Here is a 13,659-nt window from a genome sequence, read left to right as displayed (position 1 = left end):
TTTAAAGTTAAAATTTTAATTTTAAAAATATAAATTTAAAATTTTTAAAATTCAAATTCAAATATAATAAGAGAGTAATATCATTATTTTTTATTTATAAAAATTTACTATCTTTCTTATTACATCTTACCTAACCAAACACTACTTTTTTATTCTCAGGAATAACCAAATTTTCATCTAAACACAAAATTGATCTAATCCCCGCTTATACCTCAATTTATACATATCCCTGGAATAACTACTTTTTGCTTATCCCCGAACCAAACGATATTAACCGTTTGAGCTTTCAGAACACAATAATTGTTTACATGATATCTATTTTTATGTTATTAAGGTATCGTTTGGTTCGAGAATAAGCAAAAAGTGGGTATTCCGGGGATAGGTATAAATTGAGGTACAAGCGAGAATTAGATTAATTTTGTATTTGGATAAAAATTGGGTTATTTCTGAAGAAAAATAGCGTTTGGTTAGATAAGATTGAATAAGAATTAAAGTAGGAAGTTATAAATAAAAAATAATATTATTATTTTTTTCTTTATATTAAATTTAGAATTTTTATATTTTATATTTATTTTTTAAAATTTAAAATATAAACTTTTAAATTTTAAAAATCAAAATTAAAATTTAAAATTTTAAAATCTCAAATTCATAATTTTAAAAAATTAAAATTTTAAATTTTAAACTTTAAATTTAAGATGAAAGTTTAATTTAAAAATACAAAATATCAAATTCTAAAATTTAAAATTAAACATTTTAAATTTTAAATTTTAAATTTTATAATTTTAAAAATTATACATTTTAATTTTTAAACTTACGAAATTTAAATTTTATAATAAATTAAAAATTCTCTCACTCACTCACACACTCTCTCTCTCTCTCTCTCTCTCTCTCTCTCTCTCTCTCTCTCTCTCTTCACGGGTGGAGTAAGTTGGATTATCCCAGCTTGTTCTACCTTGGGGTGGGAACTAGTGTTCCTACTATTTTTTATTTGTGTTTAAGGGATAAGGGTGGAATAAACCCTTTATTCCACCTTTATCCTTCAACCAAATATAAAAAAATTTAAACTGAATAATGTTTTAAATATTTTTATATTTAATAGGCCAAAAATATTTCTTTCTATTTAGGGAAATTGTACAGGGAAATATAACATTTTTTTTTTAGAAACTGTCCTTAGGCTTTCATTGAAATGGAAAGTTTGATAACTAATGTACACAAGATTCCGTTAGATTTTTTAATATTAAAATTTTTTTAAAAAATAAACTTTTGAGATAAGAATTATAATTCTTGGATAGCAGATCGAAATTTAAGTTAATTACTTATTTCAATAAATTTATAGTTATTAAAGTTGTATAAAGTATACTAAGTAAACTAGTAAACATAAACGACGCTTTCAAAAACTTAAATCAAACAAGTTGAGAGGTTGGATGGTAAATCAAAATATTGATGTTTTCATTTTAAAAAGAAACTAATATTTATTCTCTCGTCCCGCTGAAAATTCAACCAGCAGAGAGCGCGATAGAGTTCAAGTAACTAAAATATTATCCTTATAAATTGTTGACATGCACAAACCAATTAACCCTCAACTGTAAGCTAACTACATATATTTTAGATTGAGACTTGTCAACTTTTAGTTTCATAGAATTAAATAATTTTAGCCAAATATATTAGAAATTTTAGCAAAGAAACATCAATGCTATGAAATAATTATGATGATGATAATGATAATTGTTCTTTAGTCTTAGGCCTTGCATCAGGATTACATGTTGACCCTTTTTAATTTGGCACATTTTGCTCTACATCTCTACTTTATTCACCTTAATACAGTAATATTATTTGTAAACATCTCCTGATTCTTTAATTTTAAACTAAGTGTTCGCTTTTTGGTAGATTTATCATGCGGATTTTGTGATCCTCTGCATTGGACGGTTCAGCGGCGTCCCGAACATCCCTGAATTTCCCGCGAAAAAGGGACCTGAGAATTTTGATGGAAAAATAATCCATTCCATGGACTACTCAAACATGGGCACTGCGAAAGCCTCTGAACTGATCAGAGACAAGCTCGTAACAGTTGTGGGATACCTAAAATCTGCAATTGATATTGCCTCGGAGTGTGCTGATGTAAATGGTAAGAGATGTTAGTTTGTAATTGATCAGAATCATTTCAATTTGAGCTCGCAGATAAAAAGTAGTTATTGGTTATTATTTAACATATGGTATCGACGTAGGAGATTCTGTGTTCTGAGTTTTTTCGGCTGGTGATTGGTTTCACTCAAATGTTTTCTTGCAGGAACTAAGTATCCATGCACCATGATATGTCGAACGAAGAGGTGGATTATTCCCGATTATTATGCGTGGGGAGTCCCTCTCGCTTTCTTTTATCTTAATCGCTTCTCGGAGCTCCTCATCCACAAACCTGGTGAAGGATTTCTCCTTTGTTTGCTGGCCACCATTTTGTCACCTTTGGTAATGCAACGCTACTGTCTCTGCTTTGTTACAATAACTACTATTGCGTTACCTTCATTCATCGAAAAAGAATGGAAAAAAAAAAAAAAAAAAAATCTGTCATGTTTGATCCACAATAGAATATCTGTGTAGATCAGGTTTTGATCCACAATAGCAGGTTCTGGTCATGTTTGAGTTGGATTTTGATCTGAACTCGACGCCAAACCTGAATTCAGAGCAAAATTCTAACCGGATTATAGTCTAGTTTCAATCAAAGTCCTTCCGACAACACGATTCAAACCCATTATTGCAGAGCTAGTTCAATTCAAATTCAATTTCCAACAGCATTGGCGAAATAATCCTTACTTTTGGGTGATTCGAACAAAGAGTTTTGTACAGTACAGCATGACCCTCTCTTTTCGAATTTTACCTCTAATTTAATGCACTCTTCTCGTCGTCATGCGGTTTTCAGAAGTGGTTGTTATCTAAGTTTACCGAGAGCTACTATAAATGGGCGATCCCTATGAAGAAGCACGGGATGGTTCCGGACCACAGCTTCTTCCAGGCCATTACGTCGTGCCTTATTGCGATATTGCCGGAAAATTTCTACAGCAGAGTCGACGAAGGGAGCATTGTTCTGAAGAAAGCAAAGGAATTTAGTTTCTGCAAAGACGGGGTGATGGTCGACGGTGAGGATACGCCGATAAAGAGCGATTTGGTGATCTTCGCGACTGGATTCAAGGGAGATCAGAAGCTCAAAGACATCTTTAAATCACCCTTCTTTCGGAATATTGTAGCTGGATCATCTTCTACTACTGTTCCTCTCTACAGGTACTTTTTTTCATGTATTTTCTTCCAAATTTCCAGCCACATTTAGTTAATTATTCTTTGAGCAAGAATTTTGGAGATATTTCCATACACATATAGTACTCCTACACCCTGTTTGGATTAGAAAATTATGCACAATACATTTAGTTTATATCTTCAAAATATAAATTTTCCTTTGTGTTCTTTGAAACCTCAACTTTTCATATATATGTGCCCTTTTGTAGTTGATAAAATGTCTAAAACTTTTCAAACACATTTTTAAAATAGCGGTTTGGCGGTAGAAATGAAAATCACTATTTAGATGAAAGAGTATTCAACAAAAAAATGCTTTATGTACATTTATGCCTATATTATTACTGATGTGGTGATTTATACTGTACAAGTCAATCTGCGTGTGACACATCAGTACGACAGCATATCAATAACCTATAAAGATAATAATTTAGTGTGCTTAGCGGCATTACTGGCTATTCATCATCTCCTCCTTATAAGAGCTTTAGAACTCCATACAAAATACTTAGTTTTTGCACTTTTTTCTTATAATTCTGGATGGTCCATAAATGGTAGTGTATGAATGTTTTTATAAGAAACTACGCGCGCTCTACAATTGGCATACAACAACAACAACAACTACTATATATATATAATGAAATGTTCATGCAAACCTTTCAAATTTTAATTTGTGCTCAAACTCAGAGATTTTCTTGATAATTCAAGGTGCAAATTTCGCAGGGAATGCATACACCCGAGGATACCGCAATTGGCGATCATCGGCTACTCGGAGAGCTTAGCAAATCTCTACACATCCGAGCTACGTTCCAAGTGGTTGGCACACTTCCTTGATGGTGGATTCAAGCTCCCAAGCATCAAAAACATGGAGAAAAGTATCATGGAGTGGGAGAAATTTATGAAGAAATATTCACAAGATTATTTTAGGAGATCATGTATTGGGACTCTTCATATATGGTACAATGACCAGTTGTGCCGCGACATGGGTTGCAACCCAAGGAGAAAGAAGGGGTTTTTTGCGGAGTGGTTTGAGCCTTATGGGCCTCAGGATTATGTTGATGTTGAGCCCAAGAAAAAGAAATAATTTAAGTGGTGTGATTAATTAGTGAGTGGGGATTCGCTTAAACTCGATCGGTTTAAGAGTTCAGTAGAGTTCTGATGAGATGAATTCGGTCGAATTCGTGTTTTCGTGCTAAATATTTTCTCTGAAATAAATTGGAGTTCGTTTGATGTTTTTTTTTTCGTTTTAATATGCCGCAATAAAATCGACTGTCCCTAACATAAGTGGCAAAGGGTTCGATTGTTTGTACCCAAGTTTTTAAGTTCGAATTTTAATTAATTTATATTTTAACTAAATTTATTTTTAACAGAAATGAACGAAAGACAGGTACCGTACTATCTTTGTCTCTCTCTCCAAAAAAAAAGAAAAAAAAAGAGACTGTCATAAAATTGAAACACAAATTGGCTTGGACAGAGAACAAACAAGCACATGAGCAGATATGCAGGGAATCGAATTCGTGCTAATTAAACAATGTATTCTTCTAAAACGAAGTTTCCCTGCGGACTAATTATCCCAATCTCCCCACTTCTACAACTTACTAACTTTAGGGTGAGTGACTGCTACGGCATTAACGGATGGGACTGGCACAAGATCCTAACGGGATTCACCCCTACCTCTCAGCTTGACAGGGACTTGATTTCATCGCTGATGGAGTCGCTGTCGACTGTGGTGCTAACTGCCTGCAATAATATAGTCAAATGGAGATGGACCCAGTCTAAAGTGTTCACGGTTAAATTGCTTTACACTTTCTTACAAGATGGAGGGGTCAAAGACAATAGCTTCATTCAACTGTGGAAAGTTAGAATTCCATTAAAAGTCAAAATTTTTGTTTAGCTTGTTTTGAAGTGAAAGATACTGACTGTGGATAATTTATTAAAAAGGAGCCGGTGCAGTGAGCAAGAATGTGTCATGTGTGGGGTGGAGCCTGAGACGGTCGATCATCTTTTTATGCAATGCGACTCTGCAAGATCTCTCCTGGCACATTAACTTCCTAATAAATCAACCTTACTACAATGCATGTTTGTGAGAGAGCTTTGGCGGTCTAGTAGCCTTAAGGGTAGTGTCATAGGGGGGTTGGAACTTTCAGCCATTTCCTCCATCCGGTAGACTATTTGGTTGGAGCGGAACAAGAGAATCTTCCAGCAAAAGAAACAGATCTTGAGCGCTATGTCAGCGCAAGCCCGCGATTTAAGACTTATGTGGAAGACTTTCTGTGTTGCAATGTAACCTTACTTTTTTTTTTCTTTTTTTTTTTTCCGAAGCCACGCTGCCTCAAAAATTTGCTTAGTTCATCTTCTTTACGAATGAAGCGGTAGCATGCTATCTTTTCTCAAAAAAAAAAAAAAGAAGTACACTTTAATATAATCAGCACGCGAGGTGTATTTTAATTTATAATTTTCCTCTCCAAGGCTTAGCATGTGCAATTTGTCCAAATGCAATACAATAACATTCACTGGCCATAAAACAAAGCAAGTTGACGGAGACAATTCTTTCTTATTAAGAAGTAGCTTAAGAGTGGATTAGCCCAATCGGAAAAAGATTCAAGAGAAGGAGATGGAGAAGAAAAGGGTGGGCATAAATGGAGCCGGCGTAAGCGGCCTCGCAGCGTGCAAGCACGCGATCGACAAGGGCTTCCGCCCGGTGGTCTTCGAGGCTGAGCTGACGATCGGCGGCGTCTGGGGTCGTACAATCGAGTCGACGAAGCTCCAGGCGCCTGCATCGGCCTACCGGTTCTCCGACCTCCCCTGGCCGTGAAATGTCACGGAGACATTCCCGAATCATGAGCAGGTAATGGAGTACATCTTATCTTACGCGCGCCAGTTTGGTCTTTTCCAGCATATAAAGTTCGATAGCAAGGTGGTCGGAATCGAGTTTGTTGGACCGTCGTAAGAGGAGATCATGGGCTGGGAATCGTGGGCCGGAAATGGTGAGGCCTTCGGGTGCGGCGGCACAAAGGGAACGTGGCTTATCACTACGCAGAATACGAAAAACGAGGATTCTAAGCAGGTAACATGTTATCACGAGGATTAATGTTTTCCGAATTCATTTGAAATTGTAAGCTCGAGAAGTTGTGTTTGCAGATTTTTGAGGTGGATTTTGTGATCCTCTGCATCGGACGGTTCAGCAGAGTTCTGAACGTGCCGAAATTTCCGGCGAAGAACGGGCCGGAAGTGTTCGAGGGAAAAGTTCTACACTCCATGGATTACTCCAGCATGAGCAATGCCGACGCCGCCGAGCAGATCGGAGGAAAACGCGTCGTGGTGGTCGGCTCGGGTAAATCGGCATACGACATTGCGGCCGAGTGCGCAAAAGCAAATGGTGAGTGCTGTGTACGGCCCTGTTTGGCTAAGCTTTTGCAAAGTGATTTTCAGCTGAAAATCACTTTTAGGCCAAGCTAGAGTGTTTGGTAAAGATATTTAGAAATCTGATTCTGCTTCCTAAAAGCTGAAAACTGATTCTTCAACCTCCAAAAGCAGAAGCTGAAAAAACCTGCTTTTCCAAAACAGATTCCCGCACAAGCTGTTTCAGAACGGTATTTTTTTACTAAAATACCGAAATTACCCTTAAACAAACATTACAATTCTATCATATCCTTTTATAATTAATAATATATCTCTTATTACTCTCCTATTACTCTCACAGCCAACTCCCACTCCTACTCCCAAAAAAAAAAATAATCACTCCCCTCTCCTTCCCTCTCTTCTTCATCTCTCTCCTTTTTTCCTCTCCGGCGACGCGTTTTCCACCGGCAAGTTTCTTCTCCGGCGAGTTTTTCTCCGGCGAACCTCCAAGGTACTCTCTTTTTTTTTTCCCAAGGAGAGTGTTTTTCTTTTTCATACAGATTATCTCTCTCCCTCTCTTGATTTCTCTCCCTAATCCGCGCCCGACCCTAGATCCGCGCTGGCGTGATCCGGCAAAGACGGATCCTGCCGCCTTGGCCGGATCCGCGCCGGCGAGCTCCGGCTTTGCCGGATCCAGCCTCGGATCCGCCTTTGAGCCAGATCTGGGCGTGGATCACGCCGGCAGGATCCGACAAAGATGGATCCCGCCGACTTGGCCGGATCGGCGCCGACGGGGTCCGGTTTTGCCGGATCCGGCCCCGGATCCACCTTTGACCTGGATCCGAGCTCGGGTCAGCGCCCGCGGGATCCGACAAAGACGGATCCCGCCGGCTTGGTCGGATCTGCATCGGGACTGCATCATGATGATGAACTTAGCAAAATCAAGATGGAAATTGAGTGGTTGTGGTCGAAGAGGAGGCCCATCTCATATGCTATATTTTTTTTTCATTTGTAGAATCTGCTTTTTTTTTTGCACACTTCTTGTTCAATTTGAAGCATTAATTCCATTTCTTTTTCACTGCCAATACCCTATCTGATGCATATTTCTTTTTGCTGCGGTAAGTTCATCATCGGTTCCGTTCGGAGAGAAGTTTGCTTTATAATCTTATTTCTTACTTGACTGTAGCTCCATTTATAAAATTTAGTTACTTGTATCTTGTGGTTTTGATTATACATTTTAATACAACACTCAAGAAACATACTGCCAGAAATCCGAAGAGCATTTGTAATATGATAGCATGAAAACTTGAAATCAATTTTCTGGCATGAAAGTTTTTTTGGTACTAGCAGGCAGCTAGCTTTTCTGTTGTTGAATATCTAAGCTTGGTTTTTTATTTTAGTAAGCCATATTAAGTTGATGTGTGTTTTTTTGTTTTGAGCTTGGATCTCAAAGTCAAGACACAATAGAAGAGAACATTAATAACAACAAAATTTATACTCATCAACATGTTATCTAATTCATCTTGTTGGTGACATCCAAAAAATTTTATCGTTTTGGTACTTGCCTGGCTAGAAAGTATTATCATAGCAGGTAAGTCCTTCAGTTCCTCAGTTTTATGAGAAAGGCAAATTACATATTGTTTGGATTTAGTTTTATTCAGATACATGGCAGTTTAGAAGGTCATCCTAATATGATCAACTTTTGAGTACAATATGTGTTGGAAGGGAAATGAATGCATGCATTTAGGAATTTGTTTTCTAGCGATTATTTTGTGAAATTTATAGTATGAATGTATCAATTATTTAGTGACTTTTTATATATATTTATCTTTTAATACATATTTGTTTACTAGAAATCTGAAAGATGAATTCATCACAAGGAGAACCATCTACCCAAAAAGAAAAAAAAATTAAAGCTACGTGGGATGCAACGTTGCTTAAAATTTTTTGCGAAATATGTGTTAAAGAGGTCAATGCCGGGAACCGACCTAATACTCATTTGAATAGACTTGGATGGCAAAATGTGGTTCTAACAAATCGTAATATTCAAAACCGTTTCAAGCATTCGGGTGAAACAATTAGTAGAAAATTTAATGAAGTTCTTGATAGTTTAGTTCGATTTTCTGTTGACATAATTAAACCGTTGGATCCTTCATTTACTACAATCCCTCCTCAAATTCGCAACAATGTTAGGTTCTGGCCTCATTTTGAAGGAGCTATTGGTGCAATTGATGGAACACTTATTCGTGCTGTTATACCTAAAGAAGATCAAATTCCATATATTGGTAGAAAGCCTTACCCAATGCAAAATATAATGGTTGTTTGTGATTTCAATATGGTGTTCACATTTGTTGTTGCCGGTTGGCCGGGAGCCACGCATGATGCACAAATTTTTACTACTACTTTGAATAACTATGGTCATATATTTCCACATCCTCCTGAAGGTTAGTTTAGTTTTTTATTTTTTAAATAGTAAGTTATATTTATACTTTATATTGCAATTATCTAATAGTTTTCATTATTTTCTGTCTATGTGTAGGTAAGTATTATCTTGTAGACGCAGGGTATCCTAATATAAAAGGATATCTAGGACCTTATACTGGCGGAGATGTGAGATATCATATTCCTGAATTTAGACGTGGGTCTCAACCACGAGGTTATAAAGAAGTGTTTAATCATGCACATTCATCCTTGAGGAATGTTATTGAACGATCATTTGGTGTACTTAAAGCACGGTGGCGTATATTACAAATGATGCAAGGTTATCCAGTACCAAGTTAATCAAAAATAGTATCTGCAACTATGGCACTTCACAATTTTATTAGGATGAGTTCAACGCAAGATGAAGAGTTCAACAAATGTGATCAAGACATAAATTATATGCCCAACATTGAAGAAAATGAAAACAGTACAAGTAGTTCGACACAGACTTATAGTGGAATAACAGATGATTACATCATGACCCAAACTCGCGATCGTATTGCTGTATCATTGATGAGTACATTTAGATAAATTGTATCCTAATGAATATTTATCATTATACACTTTTGTTATATTAAATAGTTATTTATAACTTGAAATATTGGCATGTGATATTAGTGTGTTTTAAAAATAACTAATGTTAAATAGCATTACAAAATCACTTCAGCAAAAAAGATTTGCCAAACAGCTTTCTAAAATCACTTCAGCACAATCACTTTTCTATCAGACTCAGCCAAACGCTCTACAGCTTTTAACAGAAATCACTTTTCTAAACCAAAATCACTTTTTTAGAAATCACTTTTTCAGAAGCTAGGCCAAACAGGCCCGGCCCTGTTTGGCTAAGCTTTTGCAAAGTGATTTTCAGCTGAAAATCACTTTTAGGCCAAGCTAGAGTGTTTGGTAAAGATATTTAGAAATCTGATTCTGCTTCCTAAAAGCTGAAAACTGATTCTTCAACCTCCAAAAGCAGAAGCTGAAAAAACCTGCTTAAATTAATTAAAAAACATAAAGAACTATTCTAAACTATTCAAATTTTCAAAATTTTAATTTACTATCAAAATTTTCAATTTATTTCATTTGAATCTGTCAACAGTATTTTAATTTTAAAACTTAAGCTAATTAGTTACTCTAGTAAATTTATATTTATGAGAATTGTATGAAAGATAGTAACTAATATATAAAGATAAACGATGTATTTAAATTTTTAAGTCAAAGTAATATTGACCGGCTCAAATTAAATAAATTAAAAGAATAGATAGTAAAATAAAAAATTTGATGAATAGTTCAGGTACGTTTGAATCACAAATATTCCTTGTTTTTAGCCCGTATCTCAGTTATTCTTTTGTGTAAACAAATTACTCAATTTCAATTTGCACTTTACTAGTATCTTACAAAGTTCAAAAAAAATAAAATATTTGCTGAATTAAAAAATGTGTTAATATATTGAACAGAGGTTCTAAATCTGAAACAAATATCTAGAGCTACCAATCGGACGATATATTGAAATTATACGAATCTTCTCTTCTTTTTTTTTTTTTGAGAAATAGGTAGCAAGCTACCTGCTTCATTCATTAGGTAAAATGAACTAAGCATACAAGTTGGAAGCATCTTAGGCCTCCGAGAAGTCGGCAAAACTCAAAATTAAATTAAAAGCAAAAGAAAGAGGAAGGGAGATCAAAGCCCCAACGGGGAGTGGAGCATGGGGTGGAGGTACCAGAAGGGCGTCAGAGCAGTGTGGTCCAGTTGTTGATCAGTTGTTTGAGGCGTTCTAGAGATCCAACAACATTGGGCGACTTTCCGTTGAAGACATAGTTGTTTCTGTCCGTCCAAATTACCCACTAGGTCGCAGCCAGAACAATCAGGCGATGTTTCCTCGACGATTTGACGGAGATTTCCGTAGTTTCGGCCCAGAGGCCTCTAGCGTCGGCTGAGCTGGCGTTGTTTGCGTCCGGTCCTCCCGTACTGAGGAGAAGAAACCGCACATGAACGCAATCGTTGAAGAGGTGGTCGCAGCTTTCCGTCAGGACTGCGCAGAAGGCGCAATTCGAGTCTACTTGCATGCCTCTGATGAGCAATCTGTTGGCAGTGGGTAATCTCTTTCGAAGGAGTAGCCAAATGAAGATTTTGATTTTAACGGGAATTTTTAGCTTCCAAATGTGTTGATTCGTTGGGGCACGCAACCCAGCGTCCGTGATGGACTGGTAAAGGGATTTAACTGTGAATAATTGATTGGAGGTCCATCGCCATTTGACCGAGTCCGGACTGGCGCATGGTCGGAGGTCTCGGAGCAAGTCTTTAAGCAACGACAGTTGTCTGCGATTTTCAGTAGAGCAAGCGGTCGTGAAGCCACGACAGATAAAGCGCCATTTCCAGCCACTCTGGTTCCAACATTGGGAGATCCGGGCTTCCTTATTGCAGATGTTCGAGAAGATAATCGGGAATAGGGTACGAAGAGGGGCTTCTTCAATCCAGATATCGGACCACATCCTGATATTTCTTCCGTGACCGAGCTCGTAGGTTACTCCACATGAGAAGATATCTCGACAATAGAGCACGCTTTTCCACCATTGCGAATAGGGGACGAAGGCTCTACCCTCCAGCAATGGCTTTCGTCTGACGTAGTAGAGGGATCTAATCAATTTACACCAAAGGAGGTCTGGGTTGGTAAAGTAACGCCACCACCATTTGATTAAGAGTGCCAGATTCATAGAGTTTAGTTCTAAGATTCCAAGTCCACCTTCTCGTTTACTTTTGCATACTGTATTCCAGTTGACGAGACAAGCACTACCAGTGATTTTGGAGCACCCTTTCCAGAAGAAGGCTCTTCTAAGTCCCTCTATCTGATTTATCACCCACTTTGGCGCCCTAAAGATGGAAAAGTAGAATAGTGGCAGGTTGGTGAGAACCGAGTTGACGAGCGTGAGTCTTCCTCCTAGCTATAGTAGTTTGGCTTTCCAGCCTTCTATTCTCGCCTCAACACGATTGATGACCACAGTCCAGTCTTCCTTGCGAAGTTGCCTATTATGAAGTGGTAGGCCCAGATAACGAAGAGGTAACCGTCCGACTTGGCATCCCAAAATGTTCGCAAGTCTAGTGGCCTTACAATGGTTGGGTCCCAAATAGTACAGTTCCGATTTCTCCTTGTTGATGCTGAGGCCAGAGGCCCATTCGAATATGTTCCAGAGGAATAGTAGGTTATGCATAAAACGTTTCCTTGGTTCACAAAAGAAGATAGTGTCGTCGGCGTATTGTAAGAGCACCGTTTGGTAGTCATCAGATGGTCCGATGCCTTGTAGCTGATTGTACGAATCTTCTCTATTGAAAACAGCTAACATCGTTCCAATAAAGTTTTGCATCCAAATTCACTTTTATTTTATTTGGTATAGTAGTAAAGCACATGGTGGAAGTTGATACAATTTTTCATATATAATTTAGCCTTTACCATGAACCATATTTTTCTCTTTGCTAATCAACTCACAAAACAACTGAATTAAGTATGTCGTGTGATTTTAGAGATGGGCGATCTCAAGAATTATAGAAGCATACCACACGCGAAAAATCCCTATGGAAAAGCATGGAATGGTGCCTGAGTACAGCTTCTTTCGTGCAATGTCATCGTGCTTGATTGCAATGCTACCTGAAGGTTTTTACAGTAGAGTTGAGGAAGGAAGCATAGTTCTCAAGAAATCTAAGACCATTAGATTCTCTGATCAGCGTGGCGTGCTTTTGGACGGCGAGGATGAGCCGACGATTGAGGCTGATGTTGTGATTTTTGCCACTGGATTTAGTGGGGATCAGAAGCTTAGAGATATCTTTGTGTCCCCTTGGCTCCAAAAGATAGTTGTAGGGCCATCAAACAGGACAGTCCCTCTTTACAGGTGTGTGTGCATGTACTTACTCTTTAGTTTCGCTGTGAGCACCGCGGTGGCGATTGTGTGCGGTAACGCTCCGTTTGGTGGGGCGAAAAAAACACAAAAATGAATAATTTTGGCCTGTATATGTTAACATTTTACTAAGGTTTTAAAGACAAAACGGTTATGTTACGCTCTCCGCCGCCACGGGTGCTAAGCTAAAAAGGTCCCTTCTACATATGAACGATCTCCAATCTTGGGACAGATATCGTGTTATGTTAACTAAACTCTTTAGTGAATATGGACAGAGAATGCATTCACCCTCGGATTCCACAGTTGGCGATCATCGGGTACTCCGAGAGCCTAACCAACATATATGCGGCGGAGACGATGTCGCGGTGGGTGTCGCACTTCCTCGGCGGCAGATTTCGGTTGCCGAGCGTAAGGTGCATGGAGAAGGACGTAGCGGAGTGGGAGAAGTACAAGAAGCGTTACAACATGAAGTATTTCCGCAGATCATGTGTAAGTAGAGTTAACATTTGGTACAATGATTTGTTGTGTCGGGACATGGGGTGTGATCGGAAGAGGAAGAAGGGGTGGTTTGCAGAGTGGTTCGAGCCCTATGGACCTGCTGATTATGCTGGTCTTCACTGAAGGAGATTGGTGTTTAATTTTTTACCTTCGTTTCCAGAGTTTGAGAAGGTAT

At 37.9% G+C, this 13,659-nt stretch overlaps 2 protein-coding genes and 1 long non-coding RNA gene across 3 annotated transcripts in view; all 3 read left to right on the top strand.

Annotated features, from left to right (window-relative positions):
• LOC109728943 (probable flavin-containing monooxygenase 1) overlaps positions 1 to 4,515 on the top strand; it is a 6,570-nt gene extending 2,055 nt beyond the window's left edge. The window contains exons 2-5 of the mRNA XM_020259502.1: positions 1,888 to 2,125; positions 2,288 to 2,463; positions 2,915 to 3,273; positions 4,003 to 4,515. Of these exons, the coding sequence (XP_020115091.1) occupies positions 1,888 to 2,125; positions 2,288 to 2,463; positions 2,915 to 3,273; positions 4,003 to 4,363 (1,134 nt within the window). The 3' untranslated portion in view covers positions 4,364 to 4,515. The remainder of the gene's footprint in view (positions 1 to 1,887; positions 2,126 to 2,287; positions 2,464 to 2,914; positions 3,274 to 4,002) is intronic.
• LOC109703708 (putative flavin-containing monooxygenase 2) lies at positions 5,894 to 13,607 on the top strand. The gene is given in 7 exon segments (XM_020224428.1): positions 5,894 to 6,346; positions 6,421 to 6,658; positions 8,835 to 9,065; positions 9,161 to 9,382; positions 11,429 to 11,547; positions 12,616 to 12,980; positions 13,262 to 13,607. Coding segments are annotated over 7 exon segments (1,974 nt in total).
• LOC109728986 lies at positions 7,001 to 8,521 on the top strand. Its single transcript, XR_002221173.1, has 2 exons — positions 7,001 to 7,132; positions 8,475 to 8,521. It is a non-coding gene; the product is annotated as an uncharacterized LOC109728986 (long non-coding RNA).

Source organism: Ananas comosus, linkage group 25 (assembly GCF_001540865.1).
Source record: "Ananas comosus cultivar F153 linkage group 25, ASM154086v1, whole genome shotgun sequence".
NCBI lineage: Eukaryota > Viridiplantae > Streptophyta > Magnoliopsida > Poales > Bromeliaceae > Ananas > Ananas comosus.
The sequence above is the reverse complement of the archived record's forward strand: the minus strand, read 5'-3'. Positions and strand labels throughout refer to the sequence as shown.